Below are 19,614 nucleotides of genomic sequence, written 5' to 3' on the forward strand. Positions count from 1 at the left end.
ATTTAGGCGTAACATTGCATAGCAATATGAAATGGAAGGAGCACATAAGGACTGTAGTAGGGAAGGCTAATGGGTGACTTCGGTTTGTTGGGAGAATTTTATGAAAGAATGGTTCCATCTGTAAAGGAGACTGCATACAGCACACAGTGTCACCAATTATTTAGTACTGTTTGAGTGTTTGGGACCCACACCAGGTTGGATTAAAGGAAGATATCAAAGCAATTCAGAGATGGGCCGCTAGATTTGTTACCGGTTGATTTGAACAACAAGCAAGTATTACTGACATGCTTTGGGAACGCAAGTAGGGATCACTGGATAAAAGACGATGTTCTTTTTGAGGAATACTATTGAGATAATTTAGAGAACTGACATTTGAGGCTGACTGCAGAATGATTGTACTGTCACTAATGTATATATTTTGCAATAGGTCCATGAAGATAAGATTAGGACTCATATGGAGACAAGTAGATAGTTGTTTTTCCCTTGCTCTATTTGTGAGTTGAACAGAAAAGGAAACGACTAGAAGTTGTACAAGTTACCCTCAGCCATGCACCATATGGTTGCTTGTGGAGTATGTATGTAGATGTAGGTAATAATAGTTATGCTCATTGTAGACTTGGTTATCAGTACAAACATAACACGTTAATTCATAAACAGCCGGGGGAACAGGTTCTGAATTTGCTACTTCTTATAATTTGTATTGGTAATTTGTTTTTGGGTGTGTTGGTAATGAAAATGTGAATGAAAACGAAAGATTAGCTCTTGTTTTGAAGTCATGATAGTTTACTTTAATTGCCTATATAAGTTTAAGCATGTGTTTACCTTGGTGTTATCCCTCGGACGAGGACCACTGAAGGCACAACTGCTTTGCCTGATGTTTGTAGTTTTTTTACTGGTGATTCCATGACTAGTGTCCAGCAGTAATTGGGTAACATTGATGCACTCCACTTTGCCTGGAGTCTCATTTCCATGTTCAAAATTTGTTGGTGGAAGCATCCTCCATTCTTGGGAATCTAGAAAATGTAACTTTAAAGACATGTTCCACCCCAGCCTGCAGTAACAGTGCAGAAGTTTTGTTTTGTATTATCATATGTTTCTTTCTTGTAAGGTGTGTACCCAATCAGAATCAGTGGTGGTACATTGCCATTGTGCATTAGCACGCACTTGAGAATTACTTTGGAGGGGTTGACAAACGATTTCCGCTGATCACTTTTGTAGTCATTGCCCATAGCTGTCATTAGTCCCTGCATATAACTAAAAAATATCAAGTTCTTTCCATTTTCGAAAAATGGAAGGCACGAGATATGGCGGTTGCGGAGTGCAGTCACATTTACCATATTATCAACACAATTCCACTGTTGTAATCTTGACGCCAACAGTTCATCTTTACCTTTCAGCAATTACAGATCTGTCACTAGGTCATTAAGTTCATACTGTCATTTTTGGAACATCTGTACACTCGTTGTTACACATAAAATCAGGATCTTTTGAAAAACTGGGTTTTGAAGGTCACTGTTCAGCACTAGTTTCAGTACCGCCCGTCGTGATCACAACGAGGTGGGACAGGAACAGGCAATCCGTCTCTATGAGGCATTGATCACATAGCCGATGGTATGTTAGGATATGTCAAGGAAGACTTTTTCTTCTTGGAAATACCACGTGTTGATGGAGTTGTCATAGAAGAGTAAAAGTCATTCACACGGTTTGACAGTTCTCTCCAGATCATGGGTATAGCAAAGCCTATAGAAGAATTTTTTTGTGATTCAGCCATGAACAAAGACCCAAGACATAAATATGCAATATACATGAGAAGCCCAGGGCTTATCCTGGTCCCTGAATTTTCAGCCGAAGTACGATGTGTTTGCCTCCTCCTTTGCAATTTCAGTATAGCCTGTCCTCAAATGTAGCATAAATTGTCAACACTGTTTACGCATTTGCGAGCTGTATTGAATCACAGGAATTGCAATGACGACACACACTAACTACACTTCAGTAACATGTTCTTCCAACACATGAACAGAACACAGCTTGTAACAGGCTGAAACTACACTTAAATGAAACATGCTCTGCTCTTCCCCTAGTTGCTACAAGCCTGGGCTAAAAATAGTGACAAAATATACACAGCTACTGCTGACTAAAGCTCCACAACTCTGTCATCAGTGGGATTTCGAAGCCTGTCTGGGAAGGGACTGACAATAAGTGCTAATAAAACATAATTAAATGAACCCTTTTTAACTTGGAAACAAGAGCTAAATCGAGGTTTTCGTCGCCATTTTCGTTGTCAACATGCTCAAAATAGTTAACAGTCATTTATTTCATTCCAGTTACATATTCACTGTTGACAAGTGTTATGTATTCCAAGTCCAACATTAATTAATGAGCATGGTTCTTAACCCAGTGAATGCCCACCACCTTAGCAGAATATAAACACAATGTGCTCCTCACCAGAAACTGTTAGAACATTGAGATGCTCAAGTAATGAAAGGGAGACCAATAAAAAGAGTAGGAGTCCACCCTCATAGATTGTAAATAGAGTGAAAGGACCTTCAATGTAGTTATGACGTACAAAGGCCGAAAGAGAACTGAAATCCAAGCTACGTTAATGACACCTGGATGCAGTCTGAACTTATGCTGACTGAAATGTCGTAACAAGCTAACCCAAGAAAGCAAGCCGGGTATTTCTGAGCCATTTTGGCAAATGGGAGATCATAGCAGGCAGCCCAAATGTATCTGTCACCATGTGAAAAATGTTAGCAGAAAACAGACCCAAAATGCGACTGAATCAAGAAGAAAAATTTAAAAACTGTTTTCTCTAAAAGTTGATTGGGATAACATTAAGATGCATCATAAAATGTTTCTGAGTACCATCTCTGTTACAGACATGTGGGTAGAGACTGCTATGAATGGCCTGGAAGCACGTGTAATTTTGTCACCTGATGTGAGAGGAAACCATTCCAAAAGAGGGAATACAATACAACAGAAATAAACGAGTCAGTCCAAGAGCATTCAAACAGCTTTCCTTGTGTGGATTCATATTACACAAGGAAAGAAGCAAGCAGAGAGTACCTTGATACTAAATTGAGCATTGCAAAGATTTACAGAATGTAATAGGAATAGATCAATGAAAGTATGTCTCCTTGAATCCTGTCACATTAAGGCAACCTAAAAAGGGTAAGTGTGAACTATGTGATCATTATACTAGTTCCTCTGAAGGGGAGAAACAGAGATGGCAGATAAATATGTCTAATAAGTCCATTATCAGTGCATGTTTCAAACTGCAGAAATGGTTGGGTAGTCCTCTGTCTGATGAGTCTTTATTACTACAAACATAAATATTCCACCTTCAGTTTCACAGTATATATGAGAAACAAGGCAGGACAGTGCTATGCTTGGCGTAAGGCAATTTCCCGTCGTGGTCCTAATGAAGCAGCCAGCTGCCAGTTCTCTTTGCCATTTCTACAGATGCAAGGGGAGGGGGGGGGGGGTTGTTGTTGTGGTCTTCAGTCCTGAGACTGGTTTGATGCAGCTCTCCATGCTACTCTTATCCTGTGCAAACTTCTTCATTTCCCAGTACCTACTGCAGCCTACATCCTTCTGAATCTGTAAAGGTGCCAAAACATTCAAACTCTACTTTGATAGCTGTGTGGGGGGGCAGGGGGTGGGGGTGGGGGAATAGGAAGAAATTCATATTTTTCTGTGTTTGTCGTTTTTCCATTAAGTTTAATGTAATTGAATAGTTAAAAAGCTATTCTGTGAGCAATGGCAGGAGAAAACACATGTAACGGCATTGAACTTTGCAAGCTTTCGGAGCCAGTGACACCATCTTGTGGCAGAAAGTTTGAAGGGGGAGAAAAATGGGTCAAAGGAAAGAACTGGTGATGTTTAGGAAATGGGGATAGTTTGGAAAAGTCGCACAGAACCCTGGATCAGGAGAGACTTACCAGACTGGGTGAGGCACTGCGCTGGATGAGATTTAAAAATCTGAGAGCTTAGTGAAAGATTGGGTAATAAGCAAGACAGAGATTGCTGACAAAACATTGTGTATGAGTTAATAAGAACTGGAAAGCTACGTGCATTGTATATGGTAGCGATTAGGAGTGGGGAAAAATAGACAGGTCAGAAAGTGAATGACATAGAAAACTAGAAGGAAGTGAAAAAAGGAATATTTACTGAGAAAAAATGTTGTTACTGAAGATATTAATGTAAATTGCAGCCAGGTTGGTGGCGACAACCAAGGTCATGGTGTAATGCCAATTTCCAACTGTGGAGTTTTGAGAAACTGGTGTCTGGGGGAAGAAACCACATGGCATGTGTGCTGAAACGAACACCGAGGCTGCAATTGTCTTGTTGTAGAGGATACTCTGTAGTTGTAGAGGATACTCTGTAGTATGGTATTGTGTATTGGCAGTATACACCCTCTTTCTATGCCCATAACTGATAACTTGGTGTTAGTCATGCCAAGGTGAAAGGCTGATAAGTGTTTACATAACAGCTGGTACATGACATGTGTTGTTTCACAGATGACGCTTCCTTTGATGTTATATGTTTTGCCAGCTACAGGGCTGATGTAGGTGGTGGAGGAAGGTCTTACATCGGGGATGGTCACAGGAGTAGGAGCCATATAGTAGAAAAAATGGGTGCAGAAAGAGCATAGGGTCTGACGATAATATTTCAGAGTTTGGGAGGGCCGTGAAAAGCTATTCTAGTTGTGGGCAAAATTTTGGAGAGAGTGGACCTCATTTCAGGGCATGATTGTAGGAAGTCATAAACTTGTCAAAGTAGCTGATTAATACTCATACATTCAAGACTAGGATATTACTGAGTGACAAGAGGTTGTACTCCTAAATTGTTTTGTGGAGGAATCAGCCGGAGCAGAACTGTATGTAATGACCTGGGAAATCTGCTTTTGAACTATGCTGGTTGGGTAATTACATCCAGAGAAGGCTGAGGTGAGAACAGCAGAACATTGCTGTAAAGAGTCTGTGTGTGAACAAATACATTTGCCTTGAATGCCAAGGCTGTATGGAGGGGAGCATCAGATATGGAAAGGAGGGAAACTGTCAAAATATAAGTTCTGTTTGTTAAGAAGGTTTAATGTCCTGTGCCTCTCAAAGGGGACATTGATGCCATCTCCCTCTGTACCATCATCTCCCATGTACATGGTTTGTCTGCTGCTGAACATTCCCTCAGTCAGCACCCACCTGATTCCAAACCTGTGACGTCCTTTCTGCTCACCATAAACAACTTTATATTTACCGGCAACCACTTTACCTTTGAGGGACAGATATGCAAAGAGATAAAGGGCACAGCCATGAAAACCAGCCTATGCTAACCTTTGCATGAGTGTGTTGGAGAGGGCTTCCCTAGGATCCATATCCCATCATCCCTGGGTTTGATTTGGGTACGTTGATGACGTCTTTGCCATATGGACACATGGTAAGGCTGACCTGTTAAAATTCTTGGAGTCTCTAAATACATTCTCCCAATTAAGTTTCACATGGCCCTATTCCCAATCCCATGCCACTTTATGTGAGGTTGACATTCTCACAGAGGGTCAGCTACATCTTCCACTCACATTAAACCTACTAACAAACAATAGTACTTATGTTTAATCAAACTATGGAAAATCCATGATAAAATGTAACAATATTATTAAAAGGATAGTTGCTACTCACCATATAGTGGAGATGCTCAGTCACAGATAGGAACAACAAAAAGACTCTCAAAAAATAAGCTTTTGGTCAACAAGGACTTTGTCAAAAATAGACCACATACACACACGTACAAGCATGCGTGCACATGCACACACGAAAATGCAACTCACACACACATGACTCCAGTCTCTGCCAGCTGAAGCTACATTGTGAGCAGCAGTAGTGCATAATGGGAGAGGCAACTGAGTGGGGGTAATGAGGAGGCTGGGGTGGTGAGGGGGAGGGATAGCGGGATGGGGTTGGGGAATGTTGAAGTGCTGCTGGGAAGCAAGCAGGGACGAGGTGGAGAGAGGGTAGGCTAGCTAGGTGCAGTCGGAAGGTTAGATGGAGGGCAAGGGAGAGGTGGGGATAGCATAAAAGGAGAGAAGTTAGAAGACTGGGTGTGTTGGTGGATTAGAAGGCTGTGTAGTGCTGGAATGGGAACAGAGAAGGGGCTGGATGATTAAGGACAATAACTAATGGAGGTTGAGGCCAGTAGGGTTATGGGAACATAGGATATATTGCAGGGAGAGTTCCCATTTGTGCAGTTCATAAAAGCTGGTGTTGGTGGGAAGGATTCATATGGCACAGGCTGTGGAGCAGTCATTGAAATGAAGAATGTAGTGTTGGGCAGCATGTTCAGCAACAGGATGGTCCAGTTGTTTCGTGACCACAGTTTGTCAGTCGCCATTCATGTGGACAGACAGCTTGTTGGTTGTCATGCTCACATAGAATTCAGCACAATGGTTGCAGCGTAGCTTGTGGATCACATGACTGGTTTCACAGGTAGCTCTGCCTCTGATGGGATAGGTGACATTTGTGATTGGACTGGAGGAGGTGGTGATAGGAGGATGTACGGGACAGGTCTTACATCTGGGTTTATTACAGAGGTATGAGACATGAGGTAAGGGGTTAGGAGCAGGGATTGTGTAGGGATGGACAAGTATATTGGGTAGGTTTGGTGGACCGCAGAATACCACTGTGGCAGGGTTGGGAAGGATAGTGGGCAGGACATTTCTTATTTCAGAGCCCTACAAGAGGTAGTCGAAAACTTGGCGGAAAATGTAATTTAGTTGCTCCACTCCTGGGTGGTACTGAGTTACGAGGGGAATGCTTATATGTGGCTGGATGGTGGAAAGAGACTGATATTGAGGAGGATCAGTAATGATCTGTGTAGGGAATATGTTGACCACTCGAACACCTCTTCATGAAATTGTGCAGGTGAATCAGCAAGATTTAACTGCTGTCAGGTACTGTGAGGAGATCGTGGGATCTCATGCTGTGAACCCAAATTTTGTACCTTTGGTTGATAGTGATCGACCTCATATAGCAAGGGTAGTTGATGCCTTTTTGGAAATGGAAGATATTACAAGCATGGTGTGATCTGCTCACTCTTTCGATTTGAATCTCATAGAACATGCCTGGGATCCACAAGGGAGATGGGTCGCATCACATTGGCATCCACCACTCTCTCTCCAATACTTGTGAGCAGCTTTGCAGGCAGAATGGGCGTTATTGCCTCAACATGAAATTATGACATCATCCACAGAATTCCCATCGTTCTCCCGCCTTAATGGGTGCCAGAGGTGGCCACACCCCATACTGAGCACATTAACTAGTTGTCATAAATGTGTGTGCGAAATCCATTAAGTTGGAAAAAAAGGAAGAACATTTTTGTCTACCATTGTGCATGTTGCAGTTGATTACTTTCTGTATTCTTTACATTGTTTCTGCTTTACTATCACCTGTTTATACTTTTTTGTGGTGAAATAAATAAAACTTCACAAAATTTCTCTTTGGCTTTAATTTTGTATGCCAGTGTATATGCGGTGAGCAGAACTAACTGGCCCTTCCTGTGTGTTTTTCCAGTGTGCCCTTCACATCAGTATATTGTATCTTGTTAAGTGAGGATTCATGGGAGTTTGTTTTCCATTGTAGTTGAGTGCTTCATGAATAAAACCATGTTTGAGTTACTTTGAGCCAAGTCTCGTGTACTATGTAGTTACAACAAAATTGGCATTGAGTTTGGAACGGTTTCCGCATGTGCAATCTTTATGTGTGGTTTCATCAGGTTTATTCATTATAGATGCCGTGCTACCAGCCTTAAGTGAATAGCTTACTTCGGCTGTAACCACCTTGACGGCTTCCATTAACAGAAAGGGTACCATTCCACCAGACCCTCCATCCACACTCCCTCCATATGATGATTCAGCCGAGGAATGGGACACTTATGGAAAAAGACTCGGAGTTAAGGAGTATCACTTACTGTGTCAACTTGCTCCTTTACAGGAACCGACAGCTCTACTTTTGACCATTTGCAGTTTATTGTTCAAATACTATCGCAAAATGAATGCATGTTATAGCAGCATGAGTTCAATTCTACCGATGTTGCAAGAAACTAAACCAGCCTGAGCACCCGAACTCCACGGCCTTAGCCATAAGTGTCAATTCGTTACTGATGCCCATCATGATTCCTACGCATATTCTGTGGTGCGTGATGCAATTGTCTGCTTAGCTCCGGACAAGGAAGTGCACCCATAAGGCCTTACTCTGTGAAAACTCCCCGTTGGCTGAAGTTTTGCAAATAGCGCAATCTTTTGAGGTTTCTCGGGTAGCGAGTGACCAAATTGAAGAGTGATGTGACGTGGCAGTAGTGTCACACCATGTACCCACTAGAACAACAGATAACTTGCATGAGGACGTGGTAGTGGTGGCAGTAAACATGCGAGCCGAGCGTGGAGCTGACCAAGGACAGGTCAAGTAACCACAACCGCCACAGCACCAGCATTCTCTGTTTCTGTCTTGCCCTTTGTTTTGTCCAGCACGAATGTTCCGTGTTCTCTAAGTGCTGGGCTACTTTTAATGGTTGCTGGAAGAAAGACCACATTACCTTTACGTGTCATTCACTGACGGTTGCCTAGGATATGGATGTGGATGTAAAGTGTGTGATTCCAATGGTTGTGACTCCTTCAAGTTGTTTATCGAGTTAAGTGTTTTTCACCAAACGACCCAGCTACAGGTCAACACAGGTGATGCAGTGACAATATTCAGTTCTCAGACCTACGTGAATTTAGGCTCTCTGCCGTTTACACGTTAGTGATGCGGAAGCTGGTCAGTTAGAACAAACATAACATTGTGCTATTGGGATAATTTATTGCATCTGTCTCTTACAAATCAGCAAATTGCCCACTTACATGTTTGAAGATTGCTGATGCCAGTGTTGAAAACTTGTTTGGGATGGGCAACATTTCAGATATTTGGATTTTCTGTCACCATTGCAGTTCACGTTGCGCCCGATCGGGTACTGTATTCTCAGCAGGAAACACTGTGTAAAGAGTTTTCGGACTTGTTTTTGGAAGGTATTGGGTGTGCTAAAAATTTTTCTTCTCATATGTCTTTGAAATCCACGACTCGGCATCATTTTTGTCGTGCGTGTCGTATTCCTGTCACCCTGTAAAATTAAGTGAAAGCAGAATTTGTCAGATTCCAGTCTCGAGGGATGGTGCAACCTATTATGGCTAGTCAATGGTTGTCTTTGCTCGTTGTAGTTCAGAAACCATAAGAAAAACCTCACCTTAGTGCCAACTCCAGTACCACTGTCAATGTGCATTTGATTATGGATATGTATCTACCAGGCCAGGAGGGACTCTTGACGAAATTATCAGGTGGCCAGTACTTTTCTAAAATTGATTTGTCTGAAGCACATCTGCAGGTTCTTGTGGATGAAGAAAGAGTCAGCAAGTTCTGATTTTGAATACTCATTTTAGTCTTTATCAATATTTGTGCCTTTCTTTTGGTGTGGCTTGTGCCCCTGCTGTTTTCCAAAGATTTTTAGAGCAATTGACTATGCCTGTACTTTGCTTTAATTATCTGGATGATATTGTTGTCACAGGCTCTTCTGCAGCCAGTGACTTGCAAAATTTATGCGCTTGGTTTTCTGTCTTACAGTCCACAGGCTTATGATCTAACCTTGTGTAATATCAGTCTTTTTCCGCATTCTGTTGTTTATCTGGGGTTTGAAGTCTCACGGGATAGGTTTCACCCTCTGCTGGAGCCCAAATTGCGTGTGCGATTTTCAAATGTTAAAACCAAACTACTCTTGGCCCCTTGTTTAGCTACGTTTCCTCTGCGCCAGCATATAGTTTTGGCGATTGACGACTCACAATACCGCCTTGGTGTGCTCCTCAAGCACCTGTATGCCAACAGCTCTGAATGGCTTGTTGCTTTCACCTTTAAATCTCTAACTCCAGCCCAGCAGTGTTACTTTTGGGTTGAAAAAAGGCTCTTGTCACCATCAGTGCTCTCAAGAAATTTTACATTTCTTTTGTATGACTCCAAGTTTCATCTTATTACTGACCATGAACCTTTGGTTTTCTTGTTTAACGTCTTTTCCTGACAAGGCAGCACATCGCCTACAATGCTGCACACTGTTCTTGTCTTGCTACAATTACGTAATTCATTTTTGACCCACGTCTAAACATGTTAATGCCGATGTCTTGGCCCATCTTCCTGTAGGTCCTGATCCCATCTTTGTTCGTGAAGAATTGCTTTGCTTCCATTTTGATACTGAAATGCAGGCAACGGTCAAGGTTTACCCAGTTACAAACTCGCTCATAGCAGCTGCTCTTGCCACTGCCTAAGTTCTTAGCCAGGTGATTTGATTTTGGTGTTTTGCATCAGTCCACAGAAGACCTCTCTCGCAGAGTAGTCATTCCTGCCGTGTTAAGGTGCAAGGTTCTATGCCCGGACCATTGGGACATTCACACACTGAACTGATACCTAGGAGACATGTTCTTGGTCCCGGGATTGATGGTGACATTGTCCATATTGTGGCAGTTTGTGCGCAGTGTGCCTGACATCAAGCAGCTCCCAGCTATCTCTGTCACCTTGGCCTGCTTCACACCAGCCATGGGAACGCGTTCATGTAGACTTCGGGTCTCCCTTCATGGATTCCTATTTGCTCTTGGTTGTCAATGCGTTTTATCGGTTTCCTTATATTCTCCGGTGTGTGTTGACATCAGCCGAGGTCACAATTCTTACAGTTTTGGTGTTTTTTTTCTGTTGAGGGGTTGTCGTGTACCTTCGTTTCTGATAATGATCCCCAGTGTGTTTCTCACATCTTTTAGTTGTTTTGTTCCCATCACGGCACTCGTCAGGTTATGGCTCTGCCTTTCCACCCACAGTCAAATGGCGAGGCAGAACAACTAGTGCGTACGTTCAAGTCCCAAATGAAAAACAATATTAGAGACGGAAGGTTACTACTCACCATACAGCGGAGATGCTGAGTCACAATAGGCACAACAAAACGATTCGCCTCTCCCATCATGCACTGGTGCTGCTGCTCGCAGTGTGGTTTCAGTTATACGAGACTGCAGACGTGAGTGCAAGCTGCGTTTGTGTGCGCGCGCGCGTGTGTGTGTGTGTGTGTGTGTGTGTGTGTGTGTGTGTGTGTGTGTGTGTGTGTGTGTGTCAGTCATTTGTTGTGCCTATTGCGACTCAGCATCTCCGTTATATGGTGAGTAGCAACTTTCCTTCTCTAACATTGTTACATTCCTTCCTGGATTTTCCATTTTCCCAAATGAAAAAGTTTTTTATGCATTTCTTCCGGACGATGCCCTTCTCCATTTTCTGAGCAACTATCACTTTACGCCTATGGGGTAGCAGAGCCTGGCTCAGTTGCTTTATGGCCAGCAGCCACACATGTGCGTCCATTTTCTGTGGCCTGCTCTATGGCTGCCATAGTCTAGTTCATCTGGCCGTTTCACGCCGTGGTCACTGGTTTGGACACAAGGGTTTAGTTGCTGGCCCAAGTGGATACTGGCAATTGTTGTCTGTTAGTGGGGATGCCATCTGTGTGGTGTCCATATGGCTGATGGACTGATGGCGTGCCACCTTGATTAGTGGTGCTCACGCTTCCTTCAGGAAGCTATTGGTTTGCTGATGCAACGACCATCGCTGCAGCCTGCCCTGCCACCCTCCACCTCAAGCCCCTCGTTGCCTGCTGTTGAGCTGCCCCCACCCTATTGGCTGCCTCTTCCATGTGTGGGACCATCGGGTTCCAGCTTCCTGATGCTGAGTGCTGGTCTGTCTTAGGCCTCGGGTCCATTGCCGCAGCCTGTTGCTCTAGTTTGGCCACCCCTACCAACCCCATCTTCATCATCAAATCAGTCATCGTCACCAGTGGGTCCAGTCCTGCTGCTCCGGCACTGGGACCTGTCTGCTGATGATGAGATTGGGATTGTGATGGCCCTTCCACTCTGTTGCTGTCGTTGGGTGCAACCCTTGGGCAAGCTCACATTTGTGCGTGTCCCGGCCCTATGCTCTGGTGCCCGTCAGACTCATCATCCCGCCCCCTCTGTTGGCACTGGCTGCCGCTGCTCTGGTTTGAGTTGGCCACCAACTGTATCAGCACAGACCGGCCACTGGAGGGTGCATGTAGGAGGCGTGAGCGTGGCAACATGCCACTGTACCATCTACAGGCGACTCGAGCATATATATGTGCAAAGTAGCACTGACTGGCCCTTCGTGTGTATATTTCCAGTGTGCTGTTCATGTCAGTGTACTATATTTTATTATGTGGGTATTCACAGGACTCTTGTCTTCTGTTGTAGTTTAGTGATTCATGATTAAAGCTATATTTGAGTTACTTTGGGTCAGTCTAGTGTACTGCGTAGTTACAACAATTACAGTAGAGAAATATGTAGCAAACATCACGTGTATGGGATGAACCTCACAGTTCACTTCTTCAATTTGTAATTAGTTGTTGTGATTTATGAATTTTTGCTGCCTTATAAGAGCCCCTAGTCCATTGAAATAATCAAAGAAAGCTCCTTTGGCTTGTCTCGTCCATTCTGTATAATTTCAGTGTGTGTTTCACAAGGCAAGCAATTTAATCACAATACCTGCAAGTTCCATGTCATCAATTGCTGGCATGTTAACTATAAAGGCAGTATTGTAAATGATGCTTCAGGTGTAAATATTGAGCAGTAATATTGTGCCATTCTTGACTTCTCACTTTCGCAATATTATATTGTTGTGTCAATAACAATGTGTACTTTAGAGCTGCTTTAATGGTTGTGCTCATATGCAATCAACTGCATTAATTACTTTAGTGAAAACCCTCCTCCCCCCATGATGATGATATTTTCCACATCCTTCATCAAAATTTAAATTTTGTAATGAATGTAGTTCCTTGATCAAATTCAAAGGGATTTTCTTTGCCCTGACAATACGCCATATCAACGAATGTATGAAGACCTACAAGGAGTTTTGTTTAACATCCCTGACAATGACAGATCAGTTTTGTAAGATGACTTCTTTATTTTTGCATTACTAAGTCGTTCTTTAGATTGTCAAATATAAAACAGCTTGTTTGCGAACTAACTCTATAAACATTGGTAACTGCTGGATTGTGTAATTGTGCACATGAGGTATACTAGAAATGGTGTAATAATTAAGGCTTTGCATGGATCTAAAGGTTGGGCTGATCATCATGTCATTAGATCTAGAATGAAGTTACCATGTAAACTTCTGCACAGAGCAGAAAACAATTTTCCACTGGGCTTGTCAGTAAACAAAACTGTCAACTGTAAAAGAACAACAGCTGTCAGCTTGATGCTGAGTTTGGTGCTATGAAAAGTCATCCATAATGTATGTTAACTAATCTGCTGAATGAAATTCATAATGCTAAAAATACTCAGGTAGAAACGCTCTAATAAAAAGAAGCCTCCTATAAGAGGGGTGCCTACTCTGTTATGAGCTGGCCTCTTTCTACAGTGAAAGAACAATCAAATTTGCGCCGTTTATTGCATAGCAGTAAATTGGTGCTTGTTGTGCACTAAAATTTAATCAATCACATTTCATATACTGGCGAGAGCATTTCAAAGGTTAAAGGGACCATATTATCTATTTTAGATGATGATTGTATCAACAAAAATAATCAGTTTCCAGTTTTTGCTAATATAACTGGTTACATAAGAAATATACTCACCAAGCGGCAGCAGGAGAACACACAATTTAAGGAATATTGCAAGCTTTCAGAGCCAGTGGTTTCTTCTTCTGGCAGAAATGTTGAAGGACAAGAAAGAGGGATGAAGAAAAAGGACTGGTGGGGCTCAGGAACTGGGGAGAATTTGGAAAAGTCACCCCGAACCCTTGGTCAGGGGAGAGTTACCAGATGGGATAAGAACGAAAGACTGATTATTTGGGATTGCACTGGTCGAGATTAGTACTCCTGAGAGCTTAGAGGTGGAAGATGGGTACTGAACAAAAATAGATTACTGACAAAACATTGTGGAAGAGTTTGTAATAGTGGAAAGTTAGGTGCCTTGCAAGTGGTAGAGGTGTCGGGCGTGTATCAAGTTACCAGTCAGGATGAATGGACTTAAGCAGGGGATGTACATTGGCAACACACAGTATCCTGTTGCAGAGCATGCTCTACAGCATGGCAGTTTTGATATTGGTGATTATTTCACCACACATGCCATCTTGATTCTTCCTTCAGACACTAACTTATCAGAACTGTGCAGATAGGAACTGACATTACAGCTTGTCCTTAGTTTTTGCCACCCACATGGCTTTAATTTACATTAATTTCTTCAGTCTCAACTTTTGTTCTCAACAACTATACCTTTACCCATTCCCTTTTAGTTTCCTGTATCTTTTTATTTTCTGACATCTCTATCCTCACCGCTACCATATACAGTTTACTTAGCTTTCTGCTCTTATTAACACTTGCACAGTTTTGTCTGTAATCTGTTGTCTTGCTTATCACCCTGTCTTCCACCATTAAGACTATGGATTTCAACTCTTCTTCTGTGCAGTCCCCAACAGTCAGTCTTTCCTTCTCATCATGTCTATTAAGTGTTCCCTGATTCGGAGTTCTGGGCGACCTTTCCAAACACTCCCTGTCACCTAAACCTTGACAGGCCTTTTTCTTCATCCGCCTTCCTTCAATACCTTTGTGTGCGTGTGTTCTCCTGCAGCCACTTGGTGAGTAAATTTTTCATGTATCCAGCTGCATTAGGTGACAATTAGGGAGCTGTAGTGTAGACTTTAAATTTCTGAGTTGTCAAAGATCATTCTCGAAGCAACCAAACGAGGTGGCACAGTGGTTCGCATACTGGACTCGCATTTGGGAGGATGATGGTTCAAACCCGTGCCTGGCCTTCCTGATTTTGGTTTTCTGTGATTTCTTGCCTCAGGAAAATGCTGAGATGGTTCCTTTGAAAGGGCACGGCCGACTTTCTTCACCATCCTACCCTAATCCGATGGGACCAGTGACCTCGCTGTTTGGTCCCCTCCCTCAAATCAACCAACCAACCATTCCAGAAGTAACTGGATTTCAGTGTGTTTTGTAGTATCTGTATTTTTCATTTGAGAAGCTGTGCATGGTACTCCTCCATGTTTTAGGCACATGTTTTGCTTGAGTGCATATGTATGTTTAACATTTTACTTTACCAAAGTTTAAATAGCACACTAATCTGTGACTATTTTTTGCAAAGATGCTGAAGATCAGACTGTTGCATAGACAGAAACAATAACTCAACCAACCAGTTACTTTGAATATCTTTTGTTTAGTTTGTGAAATGTTGTAAAATGGATGTAATCTTGTTCATGGTTACCTTAGAAATGATTTGGTTGTTGAAAAATTATCTACAGTTGTATCAATGTACTGCTGTCTGTATTTTCAGTTTTCCCACCAAAGATACAAATGAGGTGAAAACACAGAATGCAGAAAAGTCTACTATCGAAGTTCTTATGAAGGAAGATGAAGTGTCCACTGTTAGAGAAGAGGCGGGGAAAAATGAGATGATAAGTGCTGCACTGAAAAAAGAGGAGACATCCACTGTTGAAGATGTAGCTGAAAGAAACGAGACATCCAGTGTTAAAGATGTAGTGGAAAAAAATGAAGCATCCACAACTGGAGTTGTAGTGGAAGAAAACAAAGCACCAACTGTTGATGATGGGCTCAGTACAAATGAGACAGCGACTGCTAAAGATTTTGGTGGAAAAGAGGAGGCAGCAAATATTGAAGGTGTGCTGGGAAAGGATGAAGGAGAAGGTAAGCAACTGGTCCTGTTAAGTCTCATCCATATATTTATTGCATTTTCTCAGTGTAGTATCAAGCAACAGAAGTTTACCACCTGCTTTTTGTGTGATTGACTCATTTTGAACATTCCATTTAATATCCAACCAAATTGTTACACACAGGTTATTGTACAAGGTGACTGATTCTAGTTGTGTATCATTGTTGTTGTCATAGGGTACTATGGTGTTTTTTGCTGAGGACAGCTTCATCGCCATCATTTGACACGTATCTATAACTTGCTGAATGGTCTGGACTCGGCCACTATTACATCACAGCTCCCTCATTATCACTGCACCCAGAATATTGCATCCACTCACAACCTCAACTGAGGATGCCAATGCTTCCATCTCACAGGCTGACCCCATGCTCTCCACTTTGCTATGGCTGAACTTGAAGACCTCAGTACATCTTCAGAACTATCAACTCTTTGCGATGACATGACAACTACTTCAATTTATGGACATTCCAGCCGGCATGCTGTTATCGTATGTGCATTAAGGGCCCTGTAGTCTGCACTTAAATTACGGTACTGTCTTTTAGGGGCATTAGCTTGCTGGGTGAAGCCCACAAGCTGTCCAAAGGTCTCTCAACTCCGGCTTTTGAGAGGTCATCGACTGCTGCTTGTCCGTTGATACCCTGTGCAGTCTGTGACAGACAATAGTGCACTGTGTAAGTGACTGAGCAGTGTAACAGATTTAACACCATTACTAGTTACGTTAAGTTTGGTGAAGATTATTGTGAAGCAGACAGTGGGTTGGTCCAGGTGAAATGGTGGAATTTTGAATGTGCGCGACAGCAGGTGGAGGTGATGTTGAAGGGTAGTTGTGCTGATTGCCAGGGCGACATCCGTAGAGGTACAATAGACGAATGTTCCATATCTGTTCAAAGCAGTGGGGAATGCAATAGGAATGTTCAAAGACAGTGCAGCTGGCTGCACGAGCACCAGGTCAAACGATTCCACATACGCTGCGAAAGACACATTGGTCTGAGCGAAGGATTGCAAATCTGGCCGTTTGTGGTTCAGTATGTGCCAATGGCAATAAAGTTGCAAAGTAAATTGATTGTGGTATGCCACTGTTCGACATTGTTGTCTGCTGTTGGAACAGTAAGCTGATGAGAGTACCTTTCATGTTTCATGAATGTGAGTTTCTGAAAAGTTGATTGCGAAGCACTGTACGCTCTGACACTGAAATCATTGTCTTGTCTTGTGAATTGGGCCACACAACTGTTAAACAGTAAGCAATCATTGTGTGGTCACCACTCTAATGTCCTGCCCCAGGATAGGATCAGGGTGACAGATAATGTGTCCCAGTATGAGATAGCATCTCTTTATTACAGAAATAACCACAATACAATACAATATCCAAGCAAGGAACAGCCATAGAACAACTGAAGCACATTTACAATTCCAAAGATCATCTGTGCAAGACAGTAGTCGATAGTCATCGTTATTAATATGTTGCAGTGTTCCTAGACACAACTTACTGGTCATTTGTAAAAACATAAAAGATGGTCCTAATATTTTACTACATCAGTGGTTCCTGTCTGATGAATTAAGATGCACGAGAAGATCTTAGTAAATTAAGTGATAGGTGCAAAGCTTATTTAAATCACAAGCTATGCCTTTATTGATGTGTCTTTATGTTTCTTGAGATCCTTATTCCAGTAGACTTCTTAATTATGTTACCCCATAAACAAGGAGCTTACAACACAGTCCTGATCTTTTTTTTTATGTCTTGATCTTTACAAGTTTATAAGGACAGCACATAATAGTCAGTCCACAGGTTACAGTGAAAGAACACTTTTATTGGTAACTCAGGAATGAACAGTCCCCAGTTTGATGTGAAATAGAAAATAAAAGCTACTTCTGGTAGAATGGTAGAGTTCTCACTGTAGCCCAAATTGGTGCCCAAGGTCAGTGTCTGGTCATTGCCCTGTTGATGTCCTAGACCGTGATCAGGCTAGTGTCTGGATAGGTGTCCAGACCGATCAGCTGCAGGCAGCTCCGTATGTGTTGGTCAAAGTCCTGGGCCACCCTTGGTCGATGTCCAGTTGGAGATCGGGACAGCAATGAATATTGCTGTTGAAGATGACTACTGATGGCTGGATTGCAAGGAGCAGCTGGTGTTGAGTCTGGGGTGAGAGTGAGTGCTGAGGCTAGTGGTGGAGCAGCATCTTAGGTACTCTCTACTCTAACAGAAGGATTTCTGTGGTGGTCACCTTCTTCATCTTGGACAGTTTCCAGCCTCTGTGGTGGTCACCTGAGATGTGGATTTTTCACATGGTGCGTGGGTGAAAATGTAATGCCACGTTTACAGCTCTGCAATTGGTTTTGCACACTGTTGGTGGGCGATGCAGATGCCTCTTGCAGAGCCCACTGGAGTCTGGAATGCACATGTTGTCCTCGGTCGTGTTCACAGCATGACTGGCTATTGTTGCCTGGTGATATGCACAACCAGAATGGTGATTGCTGTGTGTGTGTCTGGCTTCCATGGAGGATGCCGAGGGGTATGGCAACCTGCCAGCCGCAGATATGTTCCGCGGTGGTATTTGGCCAAGCAAGTGGCCGGATACTACACTTTCACTGACTCATTTCAAAAAATGGGAACTATCTCTTAATAAATCAAAATCTTGCTGTCTTTCTCATTCATTGGAGCCATATAATTGCAGATGGTTTGCACGTCATGAAATAACAACAATTGTGGGAGAAAAGTATGTTAATGGGATGTCAGATGTAACCATAAATAGGGGGCTCGATACCGACACAGCAATTGGATACCAGGAGTAGGTTTGCACCACTCACAATGCCATAAGAAGGCTGCCATGTCAGTTGTTAAGATACTGTGTACAAAAATAGAATTGTAATTTCTGTGAAAAATGTGCATCAATGTAAATTTGTACCCTTTTCTCAAAAGCAGTCACCTTCAAGATTTTTATGTCAGGCCATAGTTCTTAACTACCTAGTGAATATATCTCACTGAATGTGTTAAGTACATTCATTTTTTACATCCAACATGCTGTGATGTAGTGATGTTTCTGTTTCAGAATAACTGCACTGATATTGTCAGGTGTTTGTTGAAATACACTGACCTTAAGCTGCTTGTTCATTCTACGCATTCTCTTTCAGCTGCTTTGGGAAGGACCTGGGCCATACATAACAGTGCATTAGCTATTTCCGACCTGAATTGTAGTTGAGAAATTTTTGGTATGCCCGATTTATTATACAGAAGCCAACTGTTCTGCTGCATAGCTACATCAAGTGTCCTTGTTAACAGTGTTCAATATCATTTCTTGCTATGAATTCCAATTTGGTGGCATTCCAGATTTTGGTCCATTTGGTATGTTCCTCCCATGTACATGTTATACTTCCCAATTACTTGAGGCCTCAGGAGTGTCACGTTCCTCTTTGTTCTGAGAAAACCTCTTAACTGTGCAGGTTGGCTGCCACATGAGGAGTAGATCATTGTGACTACTTTCTCTTATAGTTCCAGTGGCTGAATACCTGGAGACTTTTAAAATGAGAAAAGTGCAGAACCAGAAAATAGATTATCCATGAAAATTGTATAATGTGACTTGCTATTCTCTGCTGGAATTTCGTCATGTAATGCCAGTAAGGAGCTTGCTGGCTTGCCCAATACTTTCCCATCTCTGTGTTTGGTTTTGGACCTTTTCCCGATAAAGTTCAAAATTGACTAAATAGCCATTCTTAGTGTTGAGGCTATATATTTTGTGCCCAAATCATACTGGTTTACCCCCAATAAATTGCTTGCAACCATGGTGGACAAAATGTTTAACCATGTATTCGTCATTTGACAGATGCTCTTCAGATAC

The 19,614-nt window shown here is 42.4% G+C and overlaps 1 protein-coding gene across 2 annotated transcripts in view; it reads left to right on the plus strand.

The window, feature by feature from the left end:
* Nucleotides 1-19,614, plus strand: part of LOC126482391 (TP53-binding protein 1-like) — a 287,146-nt gene that overhangs the window by 34,654 nt on the left and 232,878 nt on the right. For both annotated transcript variants that reach the window (XM_050106500.1, XM_050106498.1), the window contains exon 2: nucleotides 15,386-15,756. In XM_050106500.1, the coding sequence (XP_049962457.1) occupies nucleotides 15,386-15,756 (371 nt within the window). The remainder of the gene's footprint in view (nucleotides 1-15,385; nucleotides 15,757-19,614) is intronic.

Source organism: Schistocerca serialis, chromosome 5 (assembly GCF_023864345.2).
Source record: "Schistocerca serialis cubense isolate TAMUIC-IGC-003099 chromosome 5, iqSchSeri2.2, whole genome shotgun sequence".
In the NCBI taxonomy this organism is placed as follows: Eukaryota; Metazoa; Arthropoda; class Insecta; order Orthoptera; family Acrididae; genus Schistocerca; species Schistocerca serialis.